This window comes from Enhydra lutris, unplaced genomic scaffold (assembly GCF_002288905.1).
Source record: "Enhydra lutris kenyoni isolate GAN:26980312 unplaced genomic scaffold, ASM228890v2 scaffoldscaffold7, whole genome shotgun sequence".
NCBI lineage: Eukaryota > Metazoa > Chordata > Mammalia > Carnivora > Mustelidae > Enhydra > Enhydra lutris.
The window spans coordinates 33,678,528-33,696,873 of record NW_019154091.1 but is presented as its reverse complement, the minus strand read 5'-3'; the positions used below and the strand labels follow the sequence as shown (position 1 = coordinate 33,696,873).

Here is an 18,346-nt window from a genome sequence, read left to right as displayed (position 1 = left end):
ACTTTGATCAAAGGGCCTGATAAAGTGTCCAAACTATACTGGATACACACACACACACACACACAGAGTCATTCAGTTTTGCTTTACTTGTAACCGTATATATGATACTTGGCAAGTAAAACAAGTTATTTGATTTGAAATGGAGCAGTGAGTAGAATTTTTATTGCAAAGTTGGCAAAAAACTTGAGCCATTCTCTTCTAAATACGCTTAAGACTTAAGGCAAAAAATGACAGATTTGTTGTGCTTGTCATAAAGGCTGCTTTATGATTTTATACAAAAAAAAAAAAAAAAAAGCAAGCCTTTGTTCCTGAAAAACAATTCCGTCAAAACTAAAAAGGAAAGCCAACAAATTAACTCCACTCATAAAATGCTGTCTTTTGCTTTTCTGATAAAAGATGTGGGAAAGGTCATCAATCATGTAGAGGCAGTGATGAGCACTGGCGGGACAGCAAAACCCACGTTAGGTCAGACAGAATGGGTTTGAAACCCATGCAGCCTTTATGAGCTCTGGGGCCTGGGCAGGTTACCCAGCGCAGCCTTTCTTTTCTATAAAATGTGTATAGATCCACAGGGCCGCTCTAAGGAATAAGTGGGAAACACACAAACTGCTTATGGTCATGCCTGCCACAAAGTAGATACAAATCCTTGTAGTAAAACAGCAAAAAGAAAACAATATCAAAAGGACTTTACTGACAACTGCGCATGACAGAGTTAAGGGGCGTAGTCTGTGGTGAGGGTGGGTGGGTGGGGGGCACTGCGCGGCTGGGCATGCGCTCTGGTTTCCCACTGGCTGAGGTCTTAGAGCTTTAGGACGCCGTTTCCAGCACGAGGCCGTTTCACTTTATTTGCTAGAATAAATTGCTCCACATTATAGCAATAACATCAATAAAAGTCATGGCTGATGCTAATGTGCTATGAATGTCTCATCAGGAACTTGAGAAAATTAGTCTAAAACTGCTCACCACATCCCACATCAGAGAGACTCATTTCTCAGTCAATTAGGTATGAAGAATGAGTGAGGCTTCAGCCAAGCGTGCGAGGCTCTGGCAGAACGTTTCCCGGGATGAAGGCTGCGTCTTACTACTCAGGTTCTCACAGGGTGAAGGAGACAGAAGAGGGCTTTGCACAGGGAGTGGGACACATCAGTTAGACCCTTGCAGGCCTCAGTTTCGCTAACGGTACCTGGGTGTTGGAGAAGAGGGTCCCTTGCTTTCCTCCCTAAGTGCTAGAGGTGCAGTTGGCGTGAAATTTTGTGGGGGTAGAGCTTGGATTAAGCTATTTCAGGAAGCTCTATATGTAAAATAAATAGTAGTCATCATAATAATGAACACGTGGTTAGGGCTCATAACTGGTCTAGGCACTTTACATATACTAGCTCATATAATCTTCTCAACAATGCTACGAAGAAGGGAACAAGTGCACTGTTTTATAGACAAGGAAATGGTACAGAGAGGTCAAGAGGGTCAAGGAGTGGAGAAGTGTGTGCTCTGAGGCCTTGCTCTTTTTTTTTTTTTTAAGATTTTATTTATTTATTTGGCAGAGATCACAAGTAGGCAGAGAGGCAGGCAGAGAGAGAGGGAGAAGCAGACTCCCCTGCTGCTGAGCAGAGAGCTGGAAGGGGGGCTCGATCCCAGGACCCTGGGATCATGACCTGAGCCAAAGGCAACCGCTTAATGGACTGAGCCTCCCAGGCGCCTCTGAGGTCTTGCTCTTAATCATTTTCCAAGTTAGTGCTTCTTTAGTTCACCTAAGGGCCTTTGCATAAACATCTGTATTCATCATCACCTTCAAAGGCTCATTTTCTGGAATGCACAGTGGTTAGTAGAAGATTGTAAGCAGCAGATTATTTTTGATAGACTCCTTATTCATTCATTCCACAAAGACAGGAATTAAATAAGCACCTTGTATATGCCAGGAACCACACTAGGCCTCAGGAGTTCATTTCATAACAATATAATTGGATTCTGGCCTTTTTTTTTCCTTTTAAAGTAAATTCTGTTTTCTCAATTGGGAAAATATTAGTATTTTCCATGAGGAGACACAAATTCAGCATGGTGATGGTAAGTTGTATAAAGGGAGCTATAGGTCTGGATGGGCTGACAAACGGATTTGACAAGCTTATGTATCATTCCTCCATCCAGAGACGGCAGAACACTTCCAGCTTCCACGAATAGCTTTAGTTTATGCTGGTTGAAGTCAGGCCATTCTTGTGAGGGTTTTGGGGAAGTTTCTATTGTTGGCATTAAATGTCATACTTAGTTCACACACAAAACCACCATAAAGCATAATTTTAGAGGATTCTTCATATGAATAAAGTATGTTGTGTTTGTGTATACATGAATATACTTCAAACAAATGGAGCATCTAAATATTGACTTTAAAAGAGGAATACATCACAGGATCAGTTTTTGAATGGGGACTCTCCTTTATAGTTGTATTTTTATGTATGTCAATTTTTTCTTTAATTGAAGTTAGTGGACACACAATATTACATTGGTGTCAGGTGTAAAACATAGCAATTCGACAAGTCTACATGCTACGCTAGGCTCACCAGCGTGTAGCTATCACCTGTCACCATGCAATGCTCTTACAACACCACTGACTCCATTCTCCGTGCTGTCCCTTTTATTCCTGTGATTCCTGTGACTTATTCATTCCATAACCGAAGCTGTACCTCCCTCTCCCCTTCACCCATTTTATCCATCTACCTACCCTCCTCCCCTTACATATATCAATTTTTAAGAATAAATCTATTTTTTTTTAAAAAAAGACCATTTTCCCAATTAAAATTTGGAAGGAAAACGATTATGTGGCAATAGGCTTCCCAGCTGTGGGTGTCTCCAGCGGACTCACTAGCCGTAAGTATCTCTAAGGACAGGGAGTGTGTTTTCAAAACTTAGCATAGGTTCTAGGCATCCTAGGCACTCGGAACGCATTTATTTCACGCAAGCGAAGGGAAGAAAGAATAGAATGGAAGGCAGGACACCTGTACGCAGCCGGACGGTTATACACTCCTCGGAAGGAGACTGCTTTCGCAGCCAGTACTGACGGAATCAATCAATGGAGTGGAATAAATAGAATAAATGAAAGCAGTCTTAAAGTAACGTGGGGGTTTCGGCAGCCACCCTGAGTCCCAAATATTTTTAGAATAGTATGTTCTGATGAGCTCTCCCTTTATTTCAGTAACCACCGCTGTTGACAGAACAATGGCATACTCTCTTTGTTCCAGAATGAAAAAATTGAGAGGCTCAGTGATCCGATTAAAGGCACAAATGACTTCAGTTGTACCTAGAATAGGTCTGGAGTCTCCAAAACCCCATCTCATCTTTCTGCTTAGTGGAGAAGACATGGAGACACATCAGTCCTCCTCTTCTCTCAGGAGGCCGTACAGGGGTTCAGGACGTGGGTGCGAGCACTCTCTCGTGCATGTGGCTTCTTGCTCTTTACATTTATTCTGTATTGTAGTTCCACTATTTTCTTGGCTGCACTAGATCTGTCTGATGTGTTGGTTATACCCCAAATTTCATTTTCAGTGTTACACTGATATTGTCAAAGTTGAAGTGGACGGCCCCCATTTCATACCAGCCCAGCTGCGAACTATTTTTGCCTTGACCCCTGACATAAGTGGGATCCAATAGTGTGTAATGAGGCACTTCACGTGAGCTCATCGCTCTTTCTTGAAGGGACCACTCCTTGGTCACAAACACTGCTTCTTTGGTGTTTACGCATTAATCATTTGCTTCATTTTCTTGGGGGTATTTGTGGACAAACTCAGTTTATGGATAGTAAAAGCATAAAAACTTCAATTCACATTCTATAAATGTTTCTCAAAGCTGTTTTACCAAAACAGTTATAAATCTAGAGCTCGAGGAAAGGAGGGAATTTAACACATTTATATGTTCTGCTTTTCTTTTTGGTTTGGTTACCCAGACGTCTTGGACCATGCAGGAATTCCAAAAGTTACTAAATAAAGAGAGATTATTTTTAGTCTTGCAAAATAGCTTTTAGATGCATAGTGGACAGACAGGAGCATTGTCTTGAAATAAGCGTGATTTTTATTAGTTAAACAGATTATTGTGAAAACTTAACCCACAATATACTAAAATGTAGAGAACGTATATGCACTTCTACGCTCATCTAATCATTCATGGTTAGATGATTGGATAAATGGTGAGACACATTTATTGAGTCCTCATTACCTGCCTTGGACTAGACTAGGTATAAACAATATGTTCTTTTATTTCACACTTCAAATAATCCTATATCTTGTAGATAGCCTTATTTCCATTTTACAGATGAAGAAACCTAAGATTGGAGGGAATTTAAGTCACTTGCCCTATTCACACAGCTAGTTAAGGGAGGGAGGGGGAGAGGCTCCGCACATGTGTAATGTGAATTAGAAACTTGTCAATGACACTTCAGAAACTTCTGTCAACCTCTAAGTCATTCAACAACACCATTTTCTAATGTCTTTTTAAAACTCTACATTTTAAAGGGAGTCACATTTACTTACAACTTATGGTTATTCCAAGTTCCACACTGTGCTTCTTAGGGAGCTTCACATGAAATGTCCCACTACTTGGGATGACAGACTCTGGAATTTCAAAACAGAGAAGAGAGGATGTTTGTAGGCGACCAGGAAGCATGGAGCACCAGTCAATGAAACTGTGTCAAGAATTCTTGTATCATGAGCATCTGGAGTTAAAGTTGAAGGAACTGAAGGAAGGCAAATGCCTGTAAAATCCTGGTAAGTTATGCTTCTGGTGAAGAAAAGATGTCCTACCCCAAGGCAGCTATGTTTTGTTCATGGCAACACCTGAGCTCAGCATTAGTGAGGTGTCATTTGGGCAACCTTTGGGCCAAATTCACCTGGAATGCAAGTTACAGAAACAGATTCCATACATGCATGTCTGCATTCATTCACTTGCCAGAGAGAGAGCACAAGCAGGGGGAGCTGCAGGCAAACGGAGAAGCAGGCTCTCCGTCTCTCGAGTAGGAAGCCCAATGTGGGGCTCAATCCCAGGACCCTGGGATCACAACCTGAGCCGAAGGCAGACACCTAACCCACTGAGCCACCCAGGTGTCCCACAGATACAGATTCCTGAATCATCCCAGATCTATAGAATCAGAATTTCTGAAGATAAAACCTAGAAATTAGCATTTTAAGCATGTTCTCCAGGTGATTCTTAGGCACACCAACATTTAAGAACCACAGGTCTGGTTATCTTTTTTCCTCTACAGCCATGTTTCCCCAGAGTTAACCTATTCTGCAATACTTTGTCTTCAACTGTTGTTTGAAGGTAGCTGGAGAAATAGGTTTTGGGAGAAATTTCAGTTTGATGTTGTTAGGTCCGTGATCAAAGGAGCGAGACTGATACAAAGGGAAGGTCAAGCAAAGCTTTATTTCACGCCAAGCATTGAGAATCAAACCGACTGGTCAGGGCCGCCTCTTACAGAGAGAGCAAGCGACCCCCAGCCTCACAGACTAACTTTAATAGAGCAAAGGCCATGTGGTTGAGCCTGGCCACACACAGGTGGCCAATGAGATTGTAACACACAGAGAAATCTGCGCAGTCATGCTAGGTCACACAGGGGTGGTCAGTTGAATTACAATTCACCCCATAGTAGCTATTTGAACTAGCCTATCACCTTGGTCAGAATTGGTACCCAGAAGGTGCCCAAAAGGTGGAGCCCACACTCCTTGGTAGCCAGGGAGACAGTTTGCGCGCCCCACTGATTGGAGGTCTCCACCTGGCCCGACTCATCCCTGCGTTCCGGCTCTGTTATCTCCACCTGACCTGACCCGCCCTTGTATTTGGGCTCTGTTATCAGGGACTGGTCGACTGTATTTCACTGGTTTCCCGGACTTGCTTTTAAGTAAGTTCCCCTGGTGGGGGGCAGGGTCAGTTTAAGTTTTACTGCATGAACAACAAAATCACTGTTTAATGATATGAAATCGCTCTGGCTAAGCAGGCCCTTACAATGTGATGGTTGTTGATTTGGGGGGTTAGGGAGGTGCCTTAATTTGTACTATAAAGAGTGAAAACAAGAGTGTAGAAACAAGAGGTAGAAACAAGAGCGATGCTCAAAGTATTTCTCAGCCTTTCAGACCAGATGCTGCCTGTGGGGTTGGAACACAGGACCCCAGGAGGCCCCAACTGCCCTCTAATTTCTGGATCCTGGGAGCTCCAGGAGGTCCCAAGGAGGAGCAAGAGGGCAGGGGGCACTGGAACAGGGTGAAGGTGGGCTCAGACACTGGCCAAGCACTTCCAAGGTTGCAATAGAACGAGAACCAGCGTGCCCCGTTGAAACGCAACCGTGGATTGAGCTAAGTTGATTTTACTAGGGCTTGACCAGTATTTGAGAAAAGAAAGAACTGCTACAAATTCTTAAGTATACTCTTCTTCAAATTCCTTTAACAGTCTGGGAAACCTTCAATTAGAGATAAGGTTAAAAAGAAAATATCCTCTGAAGAGATAACATCTATTCACACTAAGCTGCTGATGACTGTAATCCTTTCTGGAAGGTTTTGGAAAGGGGTGGAAGGGGCAGACAGGGGAAGCATTAGCATAAGGGGAGGCCTGTGGGATGGGGAGCTCAACCATTTTTACTGCTTTATTGTGCTCAATGCTAGCTCCCCAGCCTACACAGCAGGGATTGACAACAACTATGGGGCCCCTGGTTCAATTTGCAAATCCCATATTTAACACATTTCCTGTCACTGCAAAGCATGGGTGAAAAGTTGGGTTGGCCTCATGGAAACAGAGCTGGAGTACTCCCTTCTTCTGCCTTAACTTGCTCTTCCAGGCCTTTTATTCTTTCCCAGATGAAATGCAGGCAGTAAATCTTACAAGACCAGAATCTCATCTTCCAATTTTGCCACAGGCTATTAAGACTTCCAAGATTTGCCATAGACTGTTAAACTGGAAAACACAATAAAAATTTGATTTCTCTGGGCCCTCTAGGCTTTTAGAATGCCACCTGTAAAAAAAAAAAGGGGGGGGGGTCCCCAGGCTGTCCCTCACAGTCCCTGCTATTGTGCTCAGTAAAAGCAAGTCTACCCTTTTGGGCCTGTTCTCTCCTTCCTGTGCTTTGCCCACTTCCCAAGAAAGCTAGGGGGGTTGCTGCTTCTCCCAGCCCCTCGCACTTGTCTTTCATTTTTAAAGTTTTTATTTAAGTTCCAGTTAGTTAACATACAGCATAATGTTAGTTTCAGGTGTACAATTTAGTGAGTCAACACTTCCATACAACACCTGGTACTCATGTCAAGTGCACCCCGCCGCCCCAATCCCCTTCACCTATTTCCTTCATCCCTCCACCCACCTCCCCTCTGGTAACCAACCGTCAGTTTATTCCCTACAGTTAAGAGGCTGTTTCTTAGTCTCTCTCTCTCTCTCTCTTTCCTACTTTCTTCGTTTGTTTTGTTTCTTAAATTCCACACATGAGTGAAATCATATGGTATTTGTCTCTGACTGACTTATTTCGCTTAGCACCTCCCACTCTTCCTAACTCTTCTGTGAGTGTCACAGACTGTGAGTGGATGTTTTTGGCTTCACTGTTGTCCTCAGCTAACACTCTGATATACTGGAGAGGATCCATATAGATTTGTTTGTTTATTCATTAATAATTTGTACCCTTAGGCACCTGGGTGGCTCAGTGGGTTAAGCATCTGCTTTCAGCTCAGGTCGTAATCCCAGAGTCCTGGGATTGAGTCCCACACAAGGCTCCTTGCTCAGTGGGGAGCCTGTTCTCCCTCTGCCCCTTCCCGCTTGTGCTCTCCTTCTCTCTCCCTCTCTCTCTCACAAAAATAAGTAAGTAAAATCTTAAAAAAAAAAAAAAAAATTTGTACCCTTCCATTTCCCAATAAGACTTGAGATCGACAAAATTATTTCCCCTAACAGATTTCAAAAAGACTGGCTAGTTGGCTAGTTTTCTACATTGGTGTAGAAAAAGAAATGAGGTAAGTAACAACATGTAGGTGTGCTTTATTTCCTCATCTTGGAGGCTCCAGGTATCATAAATACTTACTTCAAAAATATTCCTCAAATCTGGGTCTTCCCTCCATCTCACCCCTAAGTCCTCTACATGCCTCCTTCTGGAAATGGAAGGCTAATTGCCCCCTTCTTCCCACCCCTAAAGTAACAGTTTACAAATGTGGAATTAGCATGCAGACCGGGGGCAGAGAGGGCATTTGAAGTGGCCCCATTTTGCCCATCCGCACCAACAGCTGGTCTGGGGAAAGAAGGGAAAAACAATGAGGCGTAGAGGAGGAGCATGCATGAGGTCTTGGAGAGCGGCTGTACTTGGCCTTGAAAGCCCTCCTGTCTGGTTCTAGGCCTTCCTGGGGGCTATCCTGTCCTTCCCGGCTGTGAAACTCCTGTGTGCTTCCAGTAAATGTCCCCTCTCTGTCTCCTTTAGCTCAGGGCATGTCTGTTGCTTGCAACTGAAGCATCTCTGATGAACACATTGGTCTAGCAGAGGCAACAGGATAGGAACTAAAAGCAGAATGCCTCCATGGAAGTGTACATGGGAGTATTAGGAATTTGATCACCCAGATAAAGCACACAAGTGGCCCATACGTAAATGCATAAGAAGCTTTAGAGGCACAAACAGCTTCGCTCATTATGGAACTCATTTCATGTATGTTTGTTTTAGTGTTATGTGCTTTTTACCAAAATCCTCCGTGAAAGGGGAGGGGAGAATATGGCATGCTTGTATGTATGTATACTTGTATTCCTGTAGGTGCGGAACAGCTTGTTCATGACGCTATACAAATAAGATCTTGCAACCCTAAGGGCCAGGAATCATTGATCTAGAAAAGTTACCATAGCAACATTTTGCTTTTATACATTTTTAATGCAGGGAACCTTGACCAAGATTAACATTGTTAATGACACTGGAGGAGATGTTATCACTTCCCGGAAAACAGTAATGAATCATGTTTGACTACATAAGATTTGAAATATTCATAGTGATGAACAAATATCAACAAATGAATCTCTTTGATCAGCTGTGGCTTCATTTTAATCTTTAAATACCAACATGACTTATTTTATATTTGGTAATTTTTTTGCCTACACAGTTATTTGGTGGGTAAAGCAAAACCATATGTAATTTGGTGTTTCTTAATGAAATACTAGTAAAGAGGCAAAAAAGATGTTTGGAGAAACAATAGGTTTAGAGTAAGTAAATAGAATGTTTATTTTAGTTAGACTCCCATGTGATTATTTTGTGCTTCCCTCATTTTGCTTTATCTTTGTTAATACTATAATTAAAAACACATTTGGGTAAACAAAGGCGCCCTTCTTTCCAACTGGCCCGCTTTTTCTGCCTGAAGCATTCGTTGTTGGCACAGTAAGATAATCACTGCATCATAATTCATTAACCTGGACATTCTTGTGAGATTCGAAAAATTAAGAGATTTTATGGGGGGGGTGGTAAATGTAAATGCTTAATCCCTCCCCCAACTCAGAGGAAAACACTGGGGGCTCTAGTAATGATGACAAACATCATTTGACAGCATTTTCACTGGAACTTCTTTCCAGAACTGACCTGCATCTTTTCCAACAAAATAACTTCAAAATGAAAGCAGAATCTTCAAGTATTTATGATTTTTTAGACTGGTATTTAAAAGACAGTATTGAAAAAAGGCAAAATGTAAATTGTGCATATATTATTATGAGTATAGCTTTATAAAATTATACGTACGGTAAAGGAAATATTAATATATATTTTTACATATTATTATATATGTAATATGTATATATTATATATATGGTAAATATGTATGGTAAAGAAATATAAAAAAAATTAAACTTTTGTTTTTTAGAGTGATGAGGCTATGAATCATTCCAGCTTTGAAAAGAATTCCGTAAATGTTATCACAGTGTTGTTTGCACAGTAGTACCCATTTAAAGAGAGATTTAGAAAAAAAAAAAAATAAATAAAGAGAGATTTAGGCAAGAGTGTACTCGCAGTCAAGCTTTTTAAACACTCTATATCACTTAAAATATTTATAAAGTAGAAGTGGCTAATCTCTGAGACAAGTAGCTTGGGAATAAATATCTGGGTAAAATATACTTTTGAGGAAGAATTTTAGAAATAGGTGGCCCACGCCTGTACAATTAGGAGTGAATCCAGAAAGATAGGGCAGTCTTGAAATCGCTCATGCCCAGATATTTCCTATCAATGTTCCAAGTTCTCAAATGGCTAAAAAAAAACCCTCTTTCTGATTCCAGCAGTTTCCAACAGATGCCAGTAGACTGGTAATGACTAGCTAGAGTGTTATTTTGGAGATTCTGATGTTGTGTCTGGGCTCAGCAGGAGAATACTGAAATCAATTAGTGAGATCAGCCATGAACAAGGGAAGAGAGAATGATAGCATGGGAGCAGATTGTTTTCTGGCCCTAGTCTACATCATTTCTATCCATTTGAAATGGACTGAATTATGGAACAACCAGGACAGGGGAGAAGACCTTAAGTCCCTTTTTTCCTGTCTCTTATTCAGGCAAGTTTGGTACTGAATAAAGTGAATTTACTAGACATAGTTTCTATTTCTTAGGAGCCTAAACCAAGGATATTAAAGTATTTAATCAACAAACATTAAAGTATACATATATATTAAGAATGGGTTAAGCAATGAATAAATATTGAGGATACACATAAAACAAAAATGCATTTATAGCACAAGTAAATACTTAGAGACTGCTTATGGAAGAGGTCAGATCGTGCTGGCCATTCATAATGGGAGTGTTTCAAGTAAATGCCACCCAACCTCCTACAGTGGGCAGGATAGCCACCTCCCCTTGACAAACAATGACAGTAGAGCATAGGTTCAGAAACCCTGCTCTTTCATGCTGGAAACTCTGACATCTCTTTGAAGAGGCAGTGTAACATGATATGAAAAAGACAGGGTGCAAGTCAACAGATCTGGGATCTACTATTCACTTTGCTGTATGACCTTGAGTTTCCCCACCCAAACTTCAATTTCCCCATTTATAAATAAATGAAGGTAGTGGATCGGAAGAGTTACTTCACCACTAATGTTGTGTGCTTGTAGTGAGGGCATTCTGGGGCTTGCGGACAGCCTCCTTTGAAAACCATACCCTCGCCACCACCTGACTGATTCTTACAGGGTCCTTCTACCAGATTCCTGCTTAGCTGTGATGAACCAAATCTAAGAATTAGAAATTTGAACTGGCTGGTCTTGGCAAAGATGGGGCAATCAAGTACACTCAAAAGTCAGAAAGAACTTGTGCAGAGACAAATAGAGCAGATATGCAGAAACATGCAGCACGGAGAGACCGGAACCCCAGAGAAATAGTGGGTATGGGACCAGTTCTGGATGCAAACTGAAATTCCTGGTTCCAGTCCCTCAGGAGAGGTAACTGTACTTCATTCATTCATTCACCGCATCTCGGCTGAGAGTCTCCTGCATTCCAAGCACTATTCTAGGGGCTGGGATACATTCATGAACAGAAGGCACAAAGTCCCTGACAGCATAGATTTTTTTCTGCTGGAGAAGACAAGACAATAAATAAATCCACAATATAACATCGGAGCATGAGAAAGGCTAAGAAGAACCATAAATCTGAGAAAGGGGACAAAGTGATAGATGGTGAGGAAATGATTCTCTGAACAAGTGATATTTGAGCAAAGACCTGAAGGAAGTGAGCAGACCACCTGAACATGGTGGGGAAGAGCTACAGGTGGGGGAAACTGCAGAGATCCTTTGATAGGATTGCGTCTGGCGTGTCAAGAGCAGCTAGTTCATATTCCTTTCCTCATTCCAAGTCACACCCTCCTTCTGGGAAATCCCATGGTATGCAAGGTCTTTCCTTTACACTGTATTTCCAATTCCCAGACCTCTGGTTGACTAATATTCACCTCCACTCTATATCACTTCAGCGGCCTGCTACCCTGAGCCTTTCTTGACCTCTGAAATCCTAAGCTCTAATATGCCACTTTGACTCAGTCTCCTGCCATTGGCTCCCTTCTCAACTTTCTCTTGGTATGCCCATTTCTCTTCCTGAATACTCCTAGATTCTTCAGTCCTCCCCTTCTCCCCAGTCTATCACGTGACTCCATTATTGACTTCCCCTCTGCAACCTGTGTCCAGTGGTTAGAGCGTGTCCTTTGGGTGAAAATCCCAGCCCTACCAGTCACTATGTGGGCCTCAGTTTTCATAGTAATCATAGTAACCTCCACTGCTGTTATAAGTGAGCTAATACACAGTGCTTAGAGGAGTGACATGCTATAGAGCAAGCATTTGATAAATATTATCGTGATGTCTGAGGTTGTCACCATATTTACTCATGTGCTCTTCCTGGAACAATTTTACCCACTGTGACTTTAGTTTTCTTCCTGTTGAAACTTCTCCAGAAATCTCCATCTCTGGCTCAGTCTAACTGCCCACCACCTCTACTGTTATTCCTCAGTAGCTAAGGTCACCTGACCAAGAACTACTTGACCATAACAGGTTGACAGGGCTATCCACTTGGAGCTGCTGGACTCTGCCTGGTCCATTGCGCAGCTTGAAAATCCCTTTACAGGAGTCTGGCTAGCTTTCTCACTCATTTCCCCATTAGGTATTCTAAACTATCACTCTTTTCAACTCCCCAAGATGCTTATCTTTTTACCTTCGATTGACAGTTCTTACATGAAACCCTAAACACAGATAAAAATGTACCTATATTCTCACATCCTTCTCTTTAAACTCACAAGAGGCAGCTGCCAACCTTCTGTCTTAGGCCTACCTATGTTCTAGATAACGTCTCCTCTCATCCCTTTAGGGACCCATACTCATCAGTTATCTAATTTCTCCTTCATTTACTTTAGGCCACAAACGTGCTCAGATCTCTCCAGTAGCAACAAAACAAAACAACAAAACAAAATACCTCCCCTTTGGACCCTGAAGCCCCCTCTATCGTTTATCCCATCTTTTTTCATCCACAGCTACACTTCCTAACATTGCCACATGTTCCCTAGGGCAAAACTGATTTTGACTGAGAACCACTGGGTGGAGGATAAGGAGGTATAAAGGAGCGTCCAGTATGTAATGAAATGCTGGAGCAGTTCTAAAAAGAGAAGTCCACAGTGGCCTCCATCTTTTTTATCCATTCACTGCATTTGTCTGGCCATACTCTGTTCCAAAACCCAGCTCCCTGGCAGAAAGCAAGCATAGCTTGTCTGTAGTTCTCCACCCTTTCCTCACCCCTCAGTTTACTAGTCTGACTTGGGCACTTCAGTTCCCTGAAACTGCTCTGCAATGTGCTTTTTCCTAATTGCCACATACAGCAGACCCTTCCTGCCTTATACTACTTGAATTCTCTGAAATTCTTTATGCTATTGACCATGACCTTGAAATTCTTGCTTTGGTTTCCAAAATGCTACCTTTTTTGATTCTCCTTCCCCTTCTCAGACTGCATCTTCATTATCTCCTTTGCTAGCATCCTTCCCCTTTCAATTTTAGTTTAATCTCTCCTCAGGCAGAATCCCCTCCTTCCTGTCACTCATTCCTTAGTGCTCGCCTGTATTCCAAAGACTTTACTAATCACTGACAGGTGGTCCCCCGTCAGGGCTGCTCTCTGGCCCAGACACCTCCCCCGCCCATCCTAGGCTCCAGGAGGTATTGTTGGAGGTACCCTGGGCCCATCCTTTTACATTCCAGTGGCAACACACACTCAGTAAGTCTGTTCTTATCTTGCAACAGTTCTTGCTCTTGTCTAATTGATTCTGAGCACTTAGAGGATATTTATCCTTTATATTTTCCCTTTAAATGATCTGAAGGTAACACAGTGCCTAGCATTTAGAGACTGGTGCTCGACAATTGTCTTTTGAATTCAGGAAAGGATCTGCTTGTACTTTCCCCCCTAGAATTGGCAGTGGGTTTACCAATTCAGGTCTAAAATAGAATTTGTTGTCATCCTCAAATTTCCATTCTTCAAGTCTTCCTCTCCTTAAAGTCATCACTATTTACTCAATTACTGACCCTTTCACCTCAGGAGTCATCCATGATCTTCCCTTTCTCTCATCTTCCATATTCATTCCATAAGCGAGGTCTGTGAGCCCTGCTTCAAGCCATGTCCTAAATTTCACTCTTGGTCACTATCTCTAGCTCTACCACCTTGTCCAAGCTGCCATCATTGTTTACCTATCCAACCCCTGCAACTCTCTAACTAGGTTTTCTGCTCCTGCAATTGTCCCTTCTCATTTCAGAAGGATCTCTAACACATCCATCAGGATAACTCACTACTGTCCATAAAACGCTCCATGATATCATTACATTTGGAATATAAATTCTTTATACCAAGGCACTGCATTAATTGGCCCCTTCTAATCTCTCTCACCCCATCTCCAACATCAAATCTAATCCCCATTCCCAACTTCCTTATGCTACAGTAAGCGTCCCTCCTCACCCTTTTAAAGACTCATTTACTTACTTGAGAGTGTGTGTGTGAGCATGCACGCCCATGTGAGTGGAGGGAGGGCCAGAGGGAGAGAGAGAATCTGAAGCTAATTCCCCACTATTGTGGAGCCTGATGTGGGTCTTGATCCCATGACCATAAGATCATGACCTGAACTGAAATCTAGAGTCGGACACTTAAGTGACTGAGCTACCCAGGCACCTCGGTAAGAGCCACCCAGCCAAACCCACCCAGCTTATTATTCTGGCTCAAGTCTTTTACACTGGCTGTTCCTTCTACCTGGAGTACTCTGCTCCCATACTCCCACAGAGCTGGCTCCTTCCCAACCGTCAAATCTCAGGTCAAATATGACTTCCTCCAAGAGTCATCCCATGAAAATAGCTCCCCACAGTCATCCTCTAATTCCCCTTTCTGCTTTATTTTCCTCAGAGCACTAATTATTGCTTCCATTGATATTTGTTAACTTAAAAATCAACTTTCTGTAATACCACAAGCTTCACCAGGAAAGGGATTTTTTTTCACTCCTTGTCTACTGTTTCATCTCCAATGGACCCCCAGTGAACACTCAGCAAGTATTTGTTGGGATAATGCAATCTCTATGTCCGAAGGCACATCTTTAGTGATTGGTAAAGATTATTGGCTCTTCACTGTGTGAAGACAATTTTATTAAATAGAAACTGGCACCCACCTCTATAACTCACACACCTGTTAGCTACTGACAAGGATTCCCTTCCTGACCAAACTTATATCAGGCTCCTCTTCTCAACCAGGCCTTGTCTTTGGCCTAGTCCATGGCCTGCTTAGCCCCGTTTTAGTAAGAATCCTGCTCAGTCAGTTTATTGAGAATCTCTGCACCCTTGAATAGACCATCAAATTCCTTATCTCCACACCCTCGATATCGAAGTAAGTTCCTGTTAGTCAGTTTCCATTCCATGACTCCCTCACCCTTCCCTTGCTTGGTGGCCTTACATTCCCAGCTGTCCTTACTGTTTTTGAACTTAAATTCAATTTCTCTTCCCTATCCAAGTCTTGATTTCTCTTGAAATAGTCCTGAAGAAAGCCTTCCTTGTTTTTAACAAGTGTCTGTTGCAGTTTTCTTTTTAACACTAGAGACCAAATATTTACCAACTGTGCTTATATAAATCCACCTAATGAATTTTCATTGTTCCCTACCAAACTTTGCAGCAGGAAGGGTCAAAGAGAGGCTTTTCTTGTCTGCGTGACAGAAGAATATGGCTTCTCTGGCATATAAGGGCAAATCTGGAAGAATACAGGCTATGTGATTTTTTTATCACCCTTATAGTAGCTATTACTTATTCATTTTGTCACATTTCTTTTCAACTGTTCTTATGGTGACACTTTAATGAATAGTACAAAAACAATGCTCAATACAAAATGATACCCCAAATCTCCTAAACAAAAATGTGTTTGGTATATAAAAAAAATAGTTCCACTTCTACCACATAATCCATATAATTCACACACAATCCACTGCCAACTTTGCAGCTGACTTGCGAATATATGATCATACCTGCGACATCAAACTCGATTTCCAGTGTGACCTTGCTTGTGATTGAAGAGTCTCGGAGGAGCTGGTTGGCTTCCTCAAAGGTGCTGTCTTCAGTCGGAATCCCATTAATGGCCATCACTCTGTCTCCGATCTGTAGCACCCCACATCTATATTTAGAACCACATGTTAGAGGTTGTAGACAGAGCAGGTAATTATCAGGTGGATGTTGCCAAATCTATTTTGTTTGATCCTTGTGAAATAGCATACCCATTTGGTTTTGTTTATTCAATGCTGTGGGCATCATATGAGATCAACTGCAAGGTCCTGCCCTCTTGCATTTGACGGCTACAAATGTGAGGGAGTCTCGATGTATCCCAGAGAAGTGATTCATAATTTAGCACTGTGGTATTCTTATAATCGGATCTGGATCAATATAAAGTAATGGTGAATGTACAGTCCCCGCACAGCAGAGAAATTATTATAATAAAGTTTGAACTTTAGAGATGTTCTTTCCCTTTTAGTTAATATGGCCACCAGTCCCTGATGGACAAAAATCTGCCAGATAAAGGCATCTGTGCTCATTATTCTTCTCAAATCTTATCAAGAACATAAAATTTTATTGGTCAAACAGAGAGTTCATTACATCCTGCATTTCCTGCATTGAGCACTGTTCCATAATTTATTAGCTAGTCAGAGATAGCCGGCACAAGAAATGCACAGAGAGAGATGCTGTGAAAGGGTGTCTTACCTCTCTGCTGGGCTGTCAGCTTCAATATAGGAAATCAGAGGTGGAGAAGAGAGCGTCTCCGTGGCAAACACACTGCCCTGCAGTTGGATCCCAAATCCTGTGACAGGATCTGCTGTCAGCACAACTTCTGTGGTTTCTGTGTGAACGACCTGCCCAGCCAAACCCACTGTGCTGGAGGCTAATGACACTAGAGGAACAAACACAAAAAAATGACTTTGGGTTGAGGCAAGCACAAGGAATACCAGCATTTCTTTCTTTTCTTATTATTAGACAGAGAGAGAGAGAGAGAGAGAGAGAGAGAGAAAGGAAGGGGGAAGAGAGAGAGAATCTCAAGCAGGCTCCAAGCCCAGCACAGAGTGGGATGCAGGGCTTGATCTCAAGATCCTGAGATCATGGCCTGAGCTGAAATCAAGAGTTGGATGCTTAACCAACTGAGCCACCCAGGCGTCCCAGAAGACCAGCATTTCTGACACAGATCATGTCTTTGGGGAAAAAAAAAAAAAAAAAGCTCATTGGCAATGATGGAGGTGATACTTTGGTCTTCTGGACAAAAATTTCATCAGAGCTGAACTAGATAAAGGAATCTCCCGATATCTATCACATTTTAGTCACAGTGTTACATACTCAGTCACATACTCAGCCCTGGTACCAGGGACAGTTGTGGGAGCTGTAGGCAGAGGACAGCTTTGGGACTGGGTATCTGGCTTTTGATCCTGGCTCCATCAGCAGGCAACCAGCTATGTAACCTTGGGGGAAGGCATTAATTTCTTTCCTATGAAAAAAGAGTTGAGCTAACTGGTCTAATACGTTTTTCCCTCTATCCATTTGTGCCTAAGCTTTAAGGTTTTTTTTATAAACAATCTGACCTTCAGCTTTGAAGAAAAAGTCTGGCTCCTGGAGTGGTGAGGACGAGCTCGTCATCAACCTTATTCTAGTATTGGGTTGGTATGATGGAATTGTTGAAACTTTACATTTCTCCTTTCCCCCAATTTAAGCTCTTTGATCTTCATTCTATCTCGTGGCATCTCCAGCCTACTTTGTCATCTCTTATTGCATCCATTCTTTTGATACTCATCTAAGCCCCAGGTACCCATCTCTGTCTTGTTCCTATCCCTAGTTTGGGTCATGGAAAGGCCATTCCACTCCTAGATGCCTATCAGCATTGCCCACTGGGACCCTTGCCTCCCTTACTCTCTATGAGCAAGCTCTCTGAACAGTCTGATGTTGGACTGTCACTTCTCCAAAAGAGATCCTTTGGCCTCTTTACTGTAATTGAAACTAGCTGACACCATATATCTCAAAACTCGCTGCAACCAGAAGCCACTTTCTTTTCGCTTTCCCTGCATGGGGCAAGGAGAAAGAAGAGTTCATAACCCTTCTTGCTGCACACATCCGGTGTTGTTTTTGTTTTTTTGTTTTTGTTTTTGTTTTTACCTTAAGCCACTTCTATTTTAAAGTTCTATATTATGTACATACTTCTCCTTTGTCTCACCTTCAAACCCATACTTTTCTACTTTTCCTGTTTCCTCCCATTTCTTCACTGACATCAGGGCTTGACTCTTAATTTGCCTCCTCTGATCTATAGCTTTTCCATATCCTCAGTATTTTTGACACGATGGCAACACACAATGCACTATGTTTATGGTTCTTTAGCTCTCCTG

General features: G+C 42.2%; 1 protein-coding gene across 1 annotated transcript in view; it reads right to left on the bottom strand.

The window, feature by feature from the left end:
• Positions 1-18,346, bottom strand: part of LOC111142185 (glutamate receptor interacting protein 1) — a 231,027-nt gene that overhangs the window by 59,290 nt on the left and 153,391 nt on the right. The window contains exons 12-14 of the mRNA XM_022495196.1: positions 16,686-16,872; positions 15,959-16,104; positions 4,515-4,595 (exon numbers count right to left, since the gene is read on the bottom strand). Coding sequence (XP_022350904.1) covers positions 4,515-4,595; positions 15,959-16,104; positions 16,686-16,872 — 414 coding nt within the window. The remainder of the gene's footprint in view (positions 1-4,514; positions 4,596-15,958; positions 16,105-16,685; positions 16,873-18,346) is intronic.